At 43.2% G+C, this 15,281-nt stretch overlaps 1 protein-coding gene across 1 annotated transcript in view; it reads right to left on the reverse strand.

The window, feature by feature from the left end:
* Window positions 1–14,738, reverse strand: part of LOC145807249 (uncharacterized) — a 65,098-nt gene extending 50,360 nt beyond the window's left edge. Inside the window, exons 1-2 of the mRNA XM_082905203.1 lie at window positions 14,643–14,738; window positions 14,211–14,573 (exon numbers count right to left, since the gene is read on the reverse strand). Of these exons, the coding sequence (XP_082761329.1) occupies window positions 14,211–14,573; window positions 14,643–14,738 (459 nt within the window). The remainder of the gene's footprint in view (window positions 1–14,210; window positions 14,574–14,642) is intronic.
* Window positions 14,739–15,281: the final 543 nt, after the last annotated feature.

A 15,281-nucleotide genomic window follows, 5' to 3' on the forward strand; every position in this document is an offset into this window, starting at 1 on the left:
TCTCGAGGCCATCTGATATGAATGATTGGGCCCGAGGCCATTTGATAAGAATGAATTAGGCCCAAGGCTGTTTGATATGATGGGCCAAAGGCTATTTGATAGGTTTGGGCTTGAGGCCGTTTGATATGTCTGTTATGAATTTCATTCATGTAACTTCTTTATTTGATATTATTCACTAGGCTTTCACTCACTCTCATTTATATGTATGTAGGTGAGCAAAAAGATGTCCAAACCCAGCCTCAGTGAAGAATGTGAGAGGAAGTCGAGTTTTGTGGAGTCAGCCTGAACATCTCACGCGCAAGACTTTGTTTTGTTCTTTTGTTTACTCTTTTTGCTACTTTGGTGAACACGTTGGACCACCCACATATATAAGCTTTTGTTTGGCTGACTACATGTTCGAAGTTCCTGGATGTACAAAATGTTAAGTCTGCCTATATGTGTAAGTTATTATGAAATGTTTTTGGAACAATTTTGCTATGCCATATAAGCACAGCTCATTGGACAAAAAAATTTAAGTCTGGTTCTGCTTTGGCCCCTTTATTTCTTCTAAAACATGTTTAATTAGGTTTGAGGCCATATGTAATCTCATGATTACTGGTCAGTTATGTCCTTAATCCATAGGGGGGGTTCGGGTCATGACAATTTCTCTTAAAAAACATGACATACGATCACAATAAGAGTGAAATTCAAGCTTAAGTAGATCAAAACTTCCTTTAATTTGACATATAGAACTTTGATCTCCATGATTCTTTCAAAGCTTCCATCTTTTCATGTTATATACATATACATATATATACTTACATGAGTTCAAACATGCAAAGACTCAAGATTAAATCACAATTTCTCACAATCTAACCCAAATCGCCTAAATCAAACTAGCAATAAAGGAATCACTCTTAAATTAAAGAAATCTATGGTAATTTCATGAGAGTTGCACAATCAAAATCATAATCCATAAACCCTGACTTCTATAAGGGTAAAAGCTTCATCATAGGGCTTGATTTTAACCAAGTGAAAGAAGATTGAGAGTATTCTAGTTGATTTACACATACCTTGAACTATAATCTTGATTTTCCCCCTTCAATTCCTAAATCTTCAAGCTCTATGATTGAGTTCTCTTCTTCCTCTCTCTTTTCTCCTCTTTTCTTTCTCTAGGAGTTCTCCAGGAGATATTTTTGTTGAGTCAAGCCTCTTATAAGACTTACCTATATATCTTACTAAACCAAGAGTTCCCCTTATTTGAGCCTAAGCCAAGCCTCACTAAGAGTTTAGACTAGTTAAACCTAATTAATTCATTACGAATTAAATTTTTACAAAACTTCATATAATGTCCTAAAAATCATGCTAATCATAGTTGTAAAGTCAATTTTGGTTTATCGCACTTCTAAGGCTTTTAATTTGCAGTCCAAAGGTCATAATTGCAACAGATATTCTTACAATCGACAGATACAATCTCATAAGCACATAAAGCACACATTTAAACATAAAATTTCACATCAAGCATACTAGAACACATATACTCACACGGATAATGAGGGAATTAAAGCATAGGCAGTATATGAAAGAGTCGGGTTATTATAAAACCTCTATATTTTGAGATATGGGATCACAGATAATGAAGGGGATTTGCCACCTCTCCATACATAGGATTTGTTGATAGCTTTGAATTCTTATTTTCTTACACTTTCTCTCTAATATTTCCACATTCCAAACATTTTATTTTTTGCATTTCTTTAGGAAATTTGATTGAATATAGACTTGTATAGAGGTTACTAATCTCAGCATATGTTTTGCTTTGATAATGTTCATAGTTCTCTTCATTTTCTTTTGTTTTCTATCATTTTCTCACCAATTTTCTTATCATCCAAACATGTTTAATTCTCATAATTCAACCCTTGCTTATGTATTGATGAGCCATTGTGCTTGTTTTGTGGGATTAATTGGATGATTAGAGAGGGTGATACTCTCATTTTCTTTTGTTTTCTCACCATTTTCTTTTTCATTTTCTTGGAAGCCAAACATTGGCCTCCTCTTGGAAATAACTTGTAATCTAATCTCTCCATCCATTGTTACATTAATTCGAGCATCTATTTGCTCTTTGCCATGTGTAGAGATGTAAATTCTTTCTTATTTCTTTGATTCTAGTTTCATTCTTTGAGTTGCTTCCATGATCATCATGTGATTGTTCGTATCATTTGATGATCAAGGAAGTCCACCTTTTCATGATTATTTCCATGATAAGAATGGTGGATTTTTGTTTGCTTTGATTCTTATTTCTATTCTCTGAATTGTTTCCACGATCATCATGTGATTGTTCATATTATTTGATGATCAAGGAAGTCTACCTTCTCGTGATCATTTTTGTGATGAGAATAGTAGGTTTTTGTTTTGTTTTTTCTTGATGCTAGTTCTTCTCCCATTCTTAGTCTTATGATGGTGAGAGGGAAATTCTTTATTATGATCATTGGAAAGCTTCCATGGCTTGAATGGATCTCATTCTCTCATTATCTATGGTGATTGAAGGTGAATTCATCATGTCTAGCTTCCATTAAGGTTTGAAGAGAATTACTACTTCTTTTTTACATTCCTATGTTAGAGAAGCACTTTGACTCATTTTAATTTTATTTAATTTTATTTGTTTCTTAGCTTCTTTTGATTAGTATCTCCTATATCTTCATTTGTTAGTTTTGATAGTGTAACTCATTCATTCATGGTAGATTTTATTTTTGTTAGTAGTTTGCTTATATCATATCGCTAGATTGCTTCTTTTAGATTAGATGTATGTATGTTCATCTCTTTTTTTTATTCCTTTCTCTATTCCTTTCTCTATTCCTTTTATTTGGTGTTTTCCATATTTTGACATCATCTTTTCTTTATTCATGATCTATATGCTTTTCATTAATTTTTCATGCATAAGGACTTGGCTCATTATACTTAGTGTTTTTATCATTACATGTGTGATTTTGTGCGGGATCCCATGTCTTGTGATGGTTTACATATCATATGCTATCAATCAAGTCTTTAGTTGCATTTCTTGTGTGTGCATTGCAATAGTTTCTCGTCTCTAGGATCAGACATGTTTTGTAACATTTTTGCACTTAGTTGGTGTGGAGGAGTACAAAGTGAGTTTCTTTCATCTTGGTATCTCACTTGTATGCATTTCTTTTCTTTATTTTATCTAGCATTCTACCATGTTGCTACATGCTTATCTAAGATACCTCTTTGATTGCTAGTCGGTGGAGACTTTTTCGCTTGAATTGGGATGACTTTGATCTTTATGCATGTGAACTCTTATTTTCTTTAGAGTTGCACATTTCAAACATTTTTTTCAAAATAAATGAGATCAAAGCGTTCCAAGACAAGTGATTCAGTCTATATTTGTTTGCGTCATCTAATAAAAATAGCATTAATAATCAGATCATGATCATATCTTGGCAGCGAATCTCATATTGTGAATTAGTAGAGGCTGATCTTTTGATCGTGTGCGCAGGAGTACTCTATTCATGACATTCCCCCCTCATACCTAGGTTTTCAAACTAAGACACTTTGGTTGTGACAGACAGTGGCCTTGTGGCACAAGTCAAAGTCATGGGTTTCTCAGTTTTCCCAAAAGATTAAGTGGCAACTCCAAGTCTAGTGATGTAGTTCGAGTTTGGCATATGATTAGTGGTTTTCTATGGATTTGTCAGATTCAGACTCTTATCTCATTTCACATTACACTTGTAAAACCAGACAGGGGTTTGAACGATTGGGCCTATTCAGTGCTCTCTCGAGAGATCCCACACCATGCGGGTACAGTTCAATTCTAAAGAACTGGTCTACTTATGTTGTGTTTGGTTGAGGGATTTGGGGAGGGATTCGGAAAAGGAAAGGGAAAAGGTGTGTGAAACTATGTGAAATGTAAGTATATTTTTTTTCACATTTCACCTACCTTTTCCATTTCCCTTTCCAAATCCCTCCTCAAATCCTTCAACCAAACACAGCATTAGTCAATGACTTTATCTCTAACTTGTAATAGATTAGACAATGTTGTGGTGGAGGTGGGTGCTTACTTGTGAAATGTTGGGTGCGGTGGTTTCATGTTATTTTGGTGTTGGTTTTGTTGTTTGAGTTGAAACCTTTTCAACTCTATTTCCTTCTTTTGCTTGAAGTGCACAGGATTGGTCTGTCATCAAGTGCTAACATAGATGAGATATGATGTTTGGACAACAATGTTGGTGCCGTCCTAAGCCCGTGTATAGTTTTTTTTTCATTTTTTAACATAATTTTTTTTTTGCTTTGCCACTCAAAATAAAAGTGTTGAGATCAAATTGTTCAAATTGAAATAATAAGGATAAAAGTAAAATTTAAGTCAAACTATGAGGTAAAAAGTGTAATTTATCCAATTTAAATTTAATAGCTTATTTATGAATTTCAATATTGAAATAAACTATTTTATTATAATGATTTAAAGTAACAATATAAAAATAGTTATTTGAAATCATGTTTAAAAAAAATTCTAGTACCAATGATCCGATTAACTTCTCAACTTGTCTTCTTCTATAACTTTTCTCTCCACCTATAATAATTAACGTTTCAATATTTTTAATTTCAAGTCTATTGATTTCAAAGCCTCAAGGGTTGGCCTAATAGGTGCAACTTGAGGTTTGAGGGTGTCCTCTCTTCCAATTTCAGGTTCAACACCCCCTAAGTATTATCAACCCCTTGGGTCATTCCCGTGGGCTTTATCCGATATTTACGAGATCCAGGTGGAGGAGGCACTTTACGAGAGTTTCAGGATTAGTCGAGATACGTATAAACTGAGCCGGTCACCCAGTCATAAAAATATCTCTTAATTTAAACCCCAAAAATGTAAAATTTTTACTGGTCTAGTTAACCAAACTGGAAGGTCTTTTAGGTAGTTATTATATAGCGAAGACCTATAAAATACTACTTTCATCAAGGCTGGGAGGTTATTGCTTAAGGAAACACCCATATAATTGCCAATATAAAAGGGCATACCCCCCATTGACAACGGATTTTCTTTCTCAAAACTATGTTTGTCTTTCAATTTTATGTATTTATAATTATATAATCTAATTTTTAATCTTAAAAGCAATCAAATTATGACAAATTATTAGCTGTGGGGGCCAAATATTGGGACTCATGGAGAGGCCGAATATTCAGACCTGGGTCGAAGCATATATTTCATTCGACCCTGTCCCACAGTTTAAATCTTGCCCTATTCAGCCGTATAGTCGATTGAGTATGGGGCCGAATGAGAAACGGTTTGCTGCGAACCAAGCCGAATAGACAATTACACGGCAAATTGACAGTGGGCTCATTCCTAAAGCCCAAGAAGGAGAGTAATATAAATACAAGATCATCAATTAGAGGAAGGTATGTGAGAACTATTATGCTTAACTTATAATACAAGTAATCCTGAGTGTAGAGACTGACTTGCCTATCGAAGTGCTAATTCCGGCACCCCCGACCGGAGTGTTTAGTCATTTTCAGGTGACTAGCAGAGGATCACAAGCGTCCTCCAAGATCAGAAGAGTATTTCCAAACCACTTCTCCACAATTGGCGCCATCTGTGGGAATACTCAAACACATCCATGGCGGGCGTAATGGAAGACCCTCCGATAGTCACTGATGAATCCATGCAGAGAGACGACCTCACTCCAACAAACATGCTTGGACCGGAGACTATCCCCGCAAGACGCGCTTTGAACTTCGCTTCACCCTCGACTTCAAAGCATGAGGCGATGCAAGCCATCATGGAACAAGCAAAGCAAAACGAACAGAGGTTAGAGAACATGATCGCTGAGAACGAACGTCTCCATCAGGATTTGGCCTTAGAAGTGGCAAAGTCCAAACAAGCTGTACGCCAAGATCCAGAATGACCTGTAAGGGCATGTGGTCGACGATCTCGAGCCCGACAACAAGACACTGATAGCAACTCCGACTCATTATCCCCGGAGCCCAAGAAAAGTGGACAATCTGAAACTTCCAGTTCCTCTGAAGAGAGTCCACGTATAAGGCATAAGCGCAGAAGAAATAGCTTAAATGAAGAAGACCAGCATGATCTCTTTGTACGACGGATCGCCAGGACAGTTTTGTCGAAAAAGTTCAAAGCTCCGTCGTTCACTCTCTATGATGGAAAATCAGACCCCACCGATCACATCCGTCACTACAAGCAAGCCATAACATTGCATACAGACGATGAGGCCCTTATGTGCGGAATATTTCCCAACAGTTTAGGACTATTGGCTATCAGGTGGTATTATAAATTGGAGCCGGCTTCGATCAAAAGCTTCCATCAATTACAGAAATCCTTCAGGGCCAGATTCATCACCAACGAGATCCAGCCGAAACAAGCCGACTCTCTCTGGGCAATACAGATCCAGCCAGGAGAAACACTAAGAGCGTATTCGGCGCGCTATTGGGAGTGCTTTAATCTTATTGATGACGCTTGCAACAACTCCATGGCTATCACCGCCTTCAAAATGGGTTTGCTTCCTGACAGTGCTCTCTGCAGTTCTTTGACTATAAGATCCCCCAAGACGGTCTGGTCGTTGATGAAGAAAGTTGAAGAATACTACAAAGTGGAAGATGACGCTTTGCGGGTTAAAGCCGAAAACACGGCCAACAAGACAGCTCCTAAAATTGCTCAGCCAATAAATTTTGTACCACCTCAGAGCCCTGAACCACGACATCGGGCCAAATGGGACAGGAGACGGGATTCTTGCCTATCAAGCGACCAATGCTCCCACCGAGAAAATGAACAACTGCAAGTTAACAGCAGGCGCACGAGGCGCGCTGACAAGAAATATACGGAGTTGACAGAGCCGATCAGTGTGGTTATGTCCACAATCCAACACCTTTTGTTCTTCAAATGGCCGTCGAAAATGGTAGGACCTCCCAACACGAGAAGACACGATAGACGGTGCGAGTATCACAACGACCATGGCCATGATACTGAGAGTTGTTATGCACTAAAGGATCACCTGGAGGAATTGGTACAAGATGGCCAGCTACAACAGTACGTCTGAAAAGGCAACCCAACCAAGGCAATAGCCTTAAGACAGGATTCACCTCCGCTCGGCATGATCCACATTATATATAGCCTGTCAATGTCATCGGCGGTGCATACGATTCAATCAAACTCCGACCCACAAAATCAACTCACTCTGGCTAAACGGCCCCATGAAGGCGAGGGCATTATTTTTGATGATTCATATTTGGCCGGAGTAACACTGCCCCACATTGATCCCTTTGTAATTGAGTTATGCATAAACGGATTCACAGTTGAGCGCGTACTCATTGATCTAGGGAGCACATCGGAGGTTATGTACTATAAGACATTTACCAAATCTGGCTTCTCCGAATCAGATCTCTCTCCGGCCCCTTATTCACTATTCGGCTTCAACGCCAATCCAGAGTACCCGTTGGGGAAAATCACAATACCCGTTCGAGCAGGCTCCCGAACAGTGGATGTGGAATTCTTGGTCGTCAAGCTGCCGTCGCCGTATAATCTCATCATAGGGCGATCTTGGTTGTATACTATGCAGGTCGTGCCAAGCACCTATCATCAGCTGCTACACTTCCCGACAGAACACGGTATTGAGCAAATTCGTGGCTCCCAGAAATTGGCACAAGCATGTTATCTCCTTGCTGAAAAAATGCCAAAAGAGCTGCAGGTGAATTCCATTGACGTGCCACATTGAGAGAGCCTCAACGATGTTGGGCGGCTCCCAAATGAAAAGGTCACAGAAGGCTTAGACCGAGTTAAAATCGATGGAAGCCCAAACAAGTTCTTTATGGTCGGCGCCTCCCTGAATCAGGTCGACAGACAGCAGCTAATCCCTTTCCTGCTCAGCAACCTTGATGTCTTTGCGTGGACTCCATATGAGATGTCAGGTATAGATCCGTCCATTTCACAGCACGGTTTGAATATTGATCCTAAGTGCAAGTCGATCATTCAGAAAAGCCGGCGGTCAGCCGCAGAGCACACTGCCGCCGTTGTTGAGGAGGTTGACAGGCTACTTGACGCCGGGGCAATCAGGGAAGTGACTTACCCTACATGGCTCTCTAATACAGTGATGGTGAAGAAGAAAAATGAGACTTGGCGAGTGTGTGTCGATTTCACGGACCTAAACAAAGCCTGCCCCAAGGATTGTTTTTCCCTACCCAGAATTGACCAAGTTGTAGATGCGACGGCACGTCATCAACGTATGAGCTTCCTCGATACTTACAGAGGCTACCATCAAATCGCCATGCATCCAGAGGACCAGGACAAAACGGCATTCCTCATCCCAAGAGGAACCTACTACTACAAGGTTATGCCTTTTGGGCTGAAGAATGCAGGGGCAACCTACCAAAGACTGGTCACCGCCATGTTCAAGGACCAACTCGGCCACACTATGGAAGTGTACATTGACGATATGGTGGCCAAGTCCAAGGAAGAGCAGAATCATATAGCCGATCTGGAAGAGACATTCGGCATTCTACGCAAATATAGAATGAAGCTAAACGCTTCCAAATATGCATTTGGGATCGGCTCTGGAAAATTCTTGGGATACATTGTCAATCACCGAGGAATCAAAGCCAACCCAAGGCAAATCACAACAATCCTAGAACTTGGCTCCCCTCGATCGGTCAAGGAAGTTTAGAAGTTAATGGGGATGGCCGCCGCACTCAACAGGTTCATCAGTCAGTCCACAGATCGCTGCCGACAATTCTTTCATACCCTACGGCAGAGCAAGGCTTTTGAATGGTCCGCCGAATGCGAAGCCGCTTTCAACGGCCTCAAGACCTACCTCCGCTCAGTACCACTCTTGACAACACCTGCTATTGATGATCTGGTAGTTTCTGACAGGGCCGTCAGCGCCGTACTGATAAGGGAAGAGCTGGGGGAGCAGCGGCCAGTGTATTATGTGAGCAACGAAATGGTTGACACCGAAACACGCTACCTTCCATTAGAAAAAACTCATCCTAGCCCTAGTTATGGCGGCAAGAAAACTAATGCATTACTTCCAAGGGCATAGCATTGGGGTGCTAACAGATTATCCCCTCCGATTAGTACTACGAAGTGCAGAAGCATCAGGATGTGTTTCAAAGTGGCCTCTTGAACTCGGCTAGTACGACATTCAGTTTCTACCTAGAACCTCAATTAAGGGACAGGTGCTTGCCGACTTTGTTGCCGAATTCACTGGGGGTCTTGCCGATTTCAAGTCCGATGAAATTCGACCGGAGCCAAACTGGAGAATTTATGTTGGGGGCATTTGGCAGTTGTACTATGATGGATCATCCAATCAGTAGGGCAGCGGAGCCAGAGTTGTAGTCATGGCTCCCGATGGCGCAATAATTGAGCAGGTCATCAAGCTCGGCTTTGAAGCATCAAATAACAAATCCGAATACGCATCCCTTCTAACCGATTTGCGGAATGCACATCTTCTGGGTGCTCGGCATTTGCTTGTATTTTGCAATTCAAAATTGGTGATCAATCAGCTAAAGGGGGAGTACGCGGCAAGAAACGACCGTATGGCAGCTTACATGAAAATGGCCAACTCCTTGCTGGCAAAATTTGACCATCATGAATTGAACCAGATAACACGTGATCAGAACACACATGCAGATGCCCTTGCTTACCTGGCCTCCGCCATTAACTCAGAGATTAAACAGACCATTGAAGTTGGTTTCATCCCGGAGCCGAGCATTGGCCCTTCGGAGGAAATCCAGGTCAATGTCATAGAGTCAGGACCGAGTTGGATGGACCCCATTGCTGCATTCCTGTCTTGCGAACAGCTCCCAGTGGACAAAAAAGAAGTGCACAAACTGCGAAACAAAGCCTTGCAATACTACTTGGATCCTCAAGGAAAACTTTATAAAAAAATCCCTTTCTAGTCCATACCTGGAATGTGTACACCCGGACAAAGTCGAAGAGCTTCTTACTGAAATACATGAAGGCAGTTGTGGCGCCCATTCTGGCGGGCGCTCTTTAGCCCATCGAGGTATAACACAGGGGTATTACTGGCCGACAATGAGAGCTGATGCTGAATGCTTTGTGAAGAAATGTGAACAGTGCCAGAAGTTCTCCCCGTTAACCCACCTGCCTGCTAAAGAGTTAAGCTCCATTACCAGTCCCTAGCCGTTCGCCTAGTGGGGACTTGATATCGTGGGACCATTGCCGAGGGCCCCAGGGAACAAGCGATACTTGATTGTCGCGACAGATTACTTCACAAAATGGGTCGAAGCGGAGGCATTAACGCACATTCGAGTTGCTGACGTTAAGCGCTTTGTATGGAGAAATATCATAACACGATTTGGCATTCCAAGAGCTCTTATTTCAGACAACGGCACCCAGTTTGATTGTGGCGTCTACCGAGACCTGTGCAGCAAGTATGGTATCCGGCCTTACTTTTCTACACCGGCTTACCCACAAAGCAATGGTCAAGCCGAGGCCTCTAACAAATCCATCTTGGATGGCATCAAGAAGAGGCTGGAGAAGGCTAAAGGCAAATGGGTCGAAGAATTGTCGAGTGTATTGTGGGCTCGTCAAACTACGTCGAGGCGATCCACTGGAGAAACGCCGTTTGCTTTATGCTTTGGAACCCAGGCGATCATACCTCTGGAGATCGGCCACCCAACCCTGAAATCGCAAGTTTTTAATATGGGCCGAAACGGCATGATGCTGGCTTTGGATTTGATTCTGATCGAAGAACGAAGAGACTGTGCCCTTGCGTCCATGGCACGGTACCAGTAGCAGCTTGCCAAGTCATATAATCAACGTGTTCAGCTACGCCGCTACACACCAGGAGAGTTAGTCCTGAAGAAGGTACTCCCAGCTGCCAAGAAACCGGCAGATGGAAAATTAGGTCCGAACTGGGACGGCCCCTATTAGATTTATTCGATCGTAGGAGTGGGGGCGTATCGACTCAAAAACATGTCTGGAAGGAGTCTGCCACGGCCTTGGAATTCAACGCACTTGCGCAAATTCTATCATTAAACCCGACCTGTGGGGAATGATATTGGTTTTGAAAGGCTCACCATGTACACATTCCACTTTTGTAATGCAAAGATTCCTGTTTACACACTATGCAATCCAATTCAAAAGATTTCTGATAAAAGCCTCCGGATTCGGAGCGCCCTTCGTGGATATCACGATTGGCCAAATAAAGTCTCCGAATTCGGAGCCCCATCGGCGCATGATGCCTTTGGGCTGAAAAAGCCTCCGAATTCAGAGCGCTCTTCGTGGATATCACAATTTGCCAAATAAAGTCTCCGGATTCGGAGCCCTATCGGCACATGACGTCTTTGGACCGAAAAAGCCTCCGAATTCGGAGCGCCCTTCGTGGATATCACGATTGGCCAAACAAAGTCTCCGAATCCGAAGCCCCATCGGCGCATGATGTCTTTGTGTCGAAAAGGCTTTCGGATTCGGAGCGCCCTTCATGGATAGCACAATTGGCCAAATAAAGTCTCCGGATTTGAAGCGCCCTTCGTGGATATCACGATTGGCCGAATAAAGTCTCCGTATTAGGAGCCCCATCGGCGCATTACGCCTTTAGGCCAAAAAAGCCTCCAGATTTGGAGCGCCAAAGTCTCCGGATTCGAAGTCCTATCGGCGCATGACATCTTTGGGCTGAAAATGCCTCCGGATTCGGAGCGCCCTTCGTGGATGTCAAGATTGGCCAGTCTCTGAATTCAGAGCCCTATCGGTGCATGATGCCTTTGGGCCGATAAATCCTTCAGATTCGGAGCGCCCTTCGTGGATATCACGATTGGCCAAATAAAGTCTCTGAATTCGGAGCCCCATCGGTGCATGACGCCTTTGGGCCGAAAAAGCCTCCGGATTCGGAGCGCTAAATAATCTCCGAATTCGGAGCCCCGTCGGCGCCTGACGCCTTTGGGAAGAAAAAGCCTTCGAATTCGAAGCCCCATTGGCGCCTGACGCCTTTAGGCCGAAAAGGTTGCCTGATTTGGAGCACCCTATAAATGAAGGCCGAAACATTCAAAATAAAATGAAGGCCAAAACATTCGTGGACATCACAACATTCAAAATAAAATAAAACTTGCCGTATAAATGCAGGCTGAAACATGTGAACAGTCAGAATAATTGAAAGCACATGAGATAAAAAAATGTATTATTATTCAATTAGCTGAAAATTACATGAATTTTTCATTACAACGCCTACAGTGTTTACTTTTATACAGCGTCTCCCTCATTGTCACTCTTTTCGACTTCAAAAGCAGAAAAGGGGAAATGACCACGCTGGTACAGTGGAAGCGCCGAATCAGCACCCTTTGCTCGGAGAGCCTCCGTGGCCTGAAGTGCCTCGATCCAACCATGCCGAAAGCCCCGGTTCTTGAATCGGCAGACCTCCTCTGCAAGTTTCTCTTTGGTTTTGTCGATCCCGACCTTCCGGCCCGCATGGAAGCCTTGTTCATAACCCATGGTCCTGGCATTTTCTATGGCAAACATGCTTGCCGTATCTCGGTTGGTGATAGCATGACTTAACAGCCATTGGGTCACCCTCTCCTCCACAATCAGGTTAGATTGACCCGCCGCACGCAGCTCGGTTGCTTGAGCCTTCCTAAGCTCTTTAAGCTCACGCTCGACCTTCTCCGCGCGAGCCTCCAAACTACGGATTCGTTCGTCCTTCTTCTCTATTTCTCGTCGCACGGCGCGCAGGCGCATGCCGACGTCGTAGGCGGTGTACAACCCTTTCTCTGCCCCATGGATACCTTCTCGAAATACTTCGAAATCTTATCATCCAACCACCGATTATTGGACCTCCGGTGGAAAGATCTATCGAGCGAACTCGACCGCTACACTCGGATCGTTAACGATGGAATCTGCCTCGGTCATTGGTTTAGTCCCCACGAAAATCACAAAACTCAATGGTCGTGGCGTCACGTCTGGCTTGTTCCTCAGTCGCAGTGGTAGGGAGCTCCCCCATTGCTGTTTTTCTTTTCGGGGTGATTTGCTTCGACGACGTGGGGGTTGACGTTTTTCCCGTTCCTTGGACGTCCTTCCTCCTATGCGTATAGGCTCGCTACTGCGATTCATTACAATGTCTAGCTCAGCCAACGTTCGTTCTTCTCCTCTGCTATTGAAGAACAGTTTGTTTGACATTCGCACTTGTCCCAAGCTAGTTTGAATCGAGTCTGAATAAGAATAAGTGGAATCACTGGTGCGAACTTACCACATTTATTCTTAGTGTATGCAACGCCCCCCAGGTGACGTCATTAATGCCAAACGCCAAAAGCCAGACGCCGATCGGATCATTCCATGAACGGGTCTTATTCGGCTTATAAAGCTCATGCACAGGCTAGGGCAAGGGCAGATTTATTAATCTGATCGGCCAAGTATTTAAACCCAACGCCGATCAATTTATGCCGCAGCCACTCCATGAGCTAGTCCTATCCGGCTTTTAAAGCTCATGCACTAGCTGGGGCAAGGGCAGATTTATAAATCTGATCGGCCAAGTATTTAAACCCAACACCGATCGATTTATGCCGCAGCCACTCCATGAGCTAGTCCTATCTGGCTTTTGAAGCTCATGCAGTAGCAAAGGCAAGGGCAGATTTATTAATCTGATCGGCCAAGTATGTAAACCCAACGCTGATCGATTTATGCCACAGCTACTTCATGAGCTAGTCCTATCCAGCTTATGAAGCTCATACACTGGTTGGTGCAAGGGCAGATTTATTAATCCGATCGGCCAAGTATGTAAACCCAACACCAATCGATTTATGCCGCAGCCACTCCATGAGCTAGTCCTATTCGGCTTATGAAGCTCATGCACTTGGTATTGAAAAGAAAATGTTGCCATTTTACAATTGAAAGCAATACCATTCATCAACAACAAAATTTAGCACAAATAATAACAAGGTAAAAAAGGAAAATTTCATTAGTAAATTGGGCACAAATTGTATCCATTTTACATACGAAAATTACTAAACAAAAAGCTACAAGTTCGCCTGAAAATGCCTAGCAAAACAACTATGGCTGTAGCAATACATGAAAATTACCAAACGAAAAGTTGTAAAAATACATACGAAATCCTAAAACAAAAACGTCGCCCAAATTAGTCCTCAGAGGCAGACTCCAGCGGCTCAACATCCACTTGCTCGTGTGGAATCGGCATAGCCAATGTCACATCAGCAGCAGCAAGGGCTTTGAGCCAGCCGTGTTTGAATCCCCGATTCTCGAATTTGGGTACTTGCTCCACGTAATCGTCGAGGGCAGCGCTCTTCCCAGCCTCATACGCCTTGGAAGCTTCAGAATCGGCTAATTCCTTCACCGCTTTCGATTCTGCCAAATTCGCTTCAAGTTTGGCGATTACCTCTTGGGCTGACTTGAGCGCAGCGTCACTCGTATTCGCCCTCTGCTCAGAAGCCAACCTGAGCTCATCTGCATTTCTGGCCCTCTCCATCTCAGCCTCGGCCCTCGCTCCCTCCATATTCGCCCTCATAGCCTTGAACTCGGCTCTGCTCCTTTGGCCTTTACCTTCCGTCTGTAAACAGCCAAGTTGTTCGATGACGTCATGATGGCGACGGCCCATCTCCACTATCCTATCGACTGTCTGCAAAATAGGAAATTAGAACCACAACGGTATTTGTATAAAATGAAAAGATAAAGTCAAGATATATACCAAAAGAGCCGATTGAGCGGCTAATGCTATCTCAACCAGATTCGGCTCTAACCGGAAAGCCGCCTTGTCAGCCGGTAGTGAAACGGATGTAGCCATGCTAAGTGCGACGGCAGGATCTTTAATGACCGAAGAATCAGAGGAGATCGGCAAGTTTTTTTTTATCTTCGACTAAATGACAAAGGGCAGGATCACATCCGATTCCTCTACACGAGGTCGTTTGTCGGGTCGATTTTCTGAGCCGGCCTCGACCTCGGCAGGACGCTTCTCTACCCTTTGCCCGGCCTCTCAATCGGCCTGCACAACCATTGCGGACTTGACGCTTTGGTTTTTTTGCCATTTCTTCAATAGGCAAGGGGGGTTGAGAATCAACAACGGGTAGGGAAGGCTGGGATTCGGCGGCAACTGGCACTTGAGATCGAATGGCCTCTGCTCTTCACCGCGAGGCCATCCTTTCCGCGTTTGCCTACTTGGCAAGCTGTGTAAGGCTTAACCCAGCCATGTCTTCAGGGTATGTGCCGGGAAGATCCTCTAAACCGTTAAAAAAGTCTTCAAATGGAAGGTCCCCTCAGCCTAAAGTAGACGAAGGGTCTGCTGAATTAAGGCTGGCTTCCTTAAAGGCCAACTTCAATGCCTCGTCTA

Source organism: Camellia sinensis, chromosome 14, assembly GCF_055761805.1.
Source record: "Camellia sinensis isolate YWXY chromosome 14, ASM5576180v1, whole genome shotgun sequence".
In the NCBI taxonomy this organism is placed as follows: Eukaryota; Viridiplantae; Streptophyta; class Magnoliopsida; order Ericales; family Theaceae; genus Camellia; species Camellia sinensis.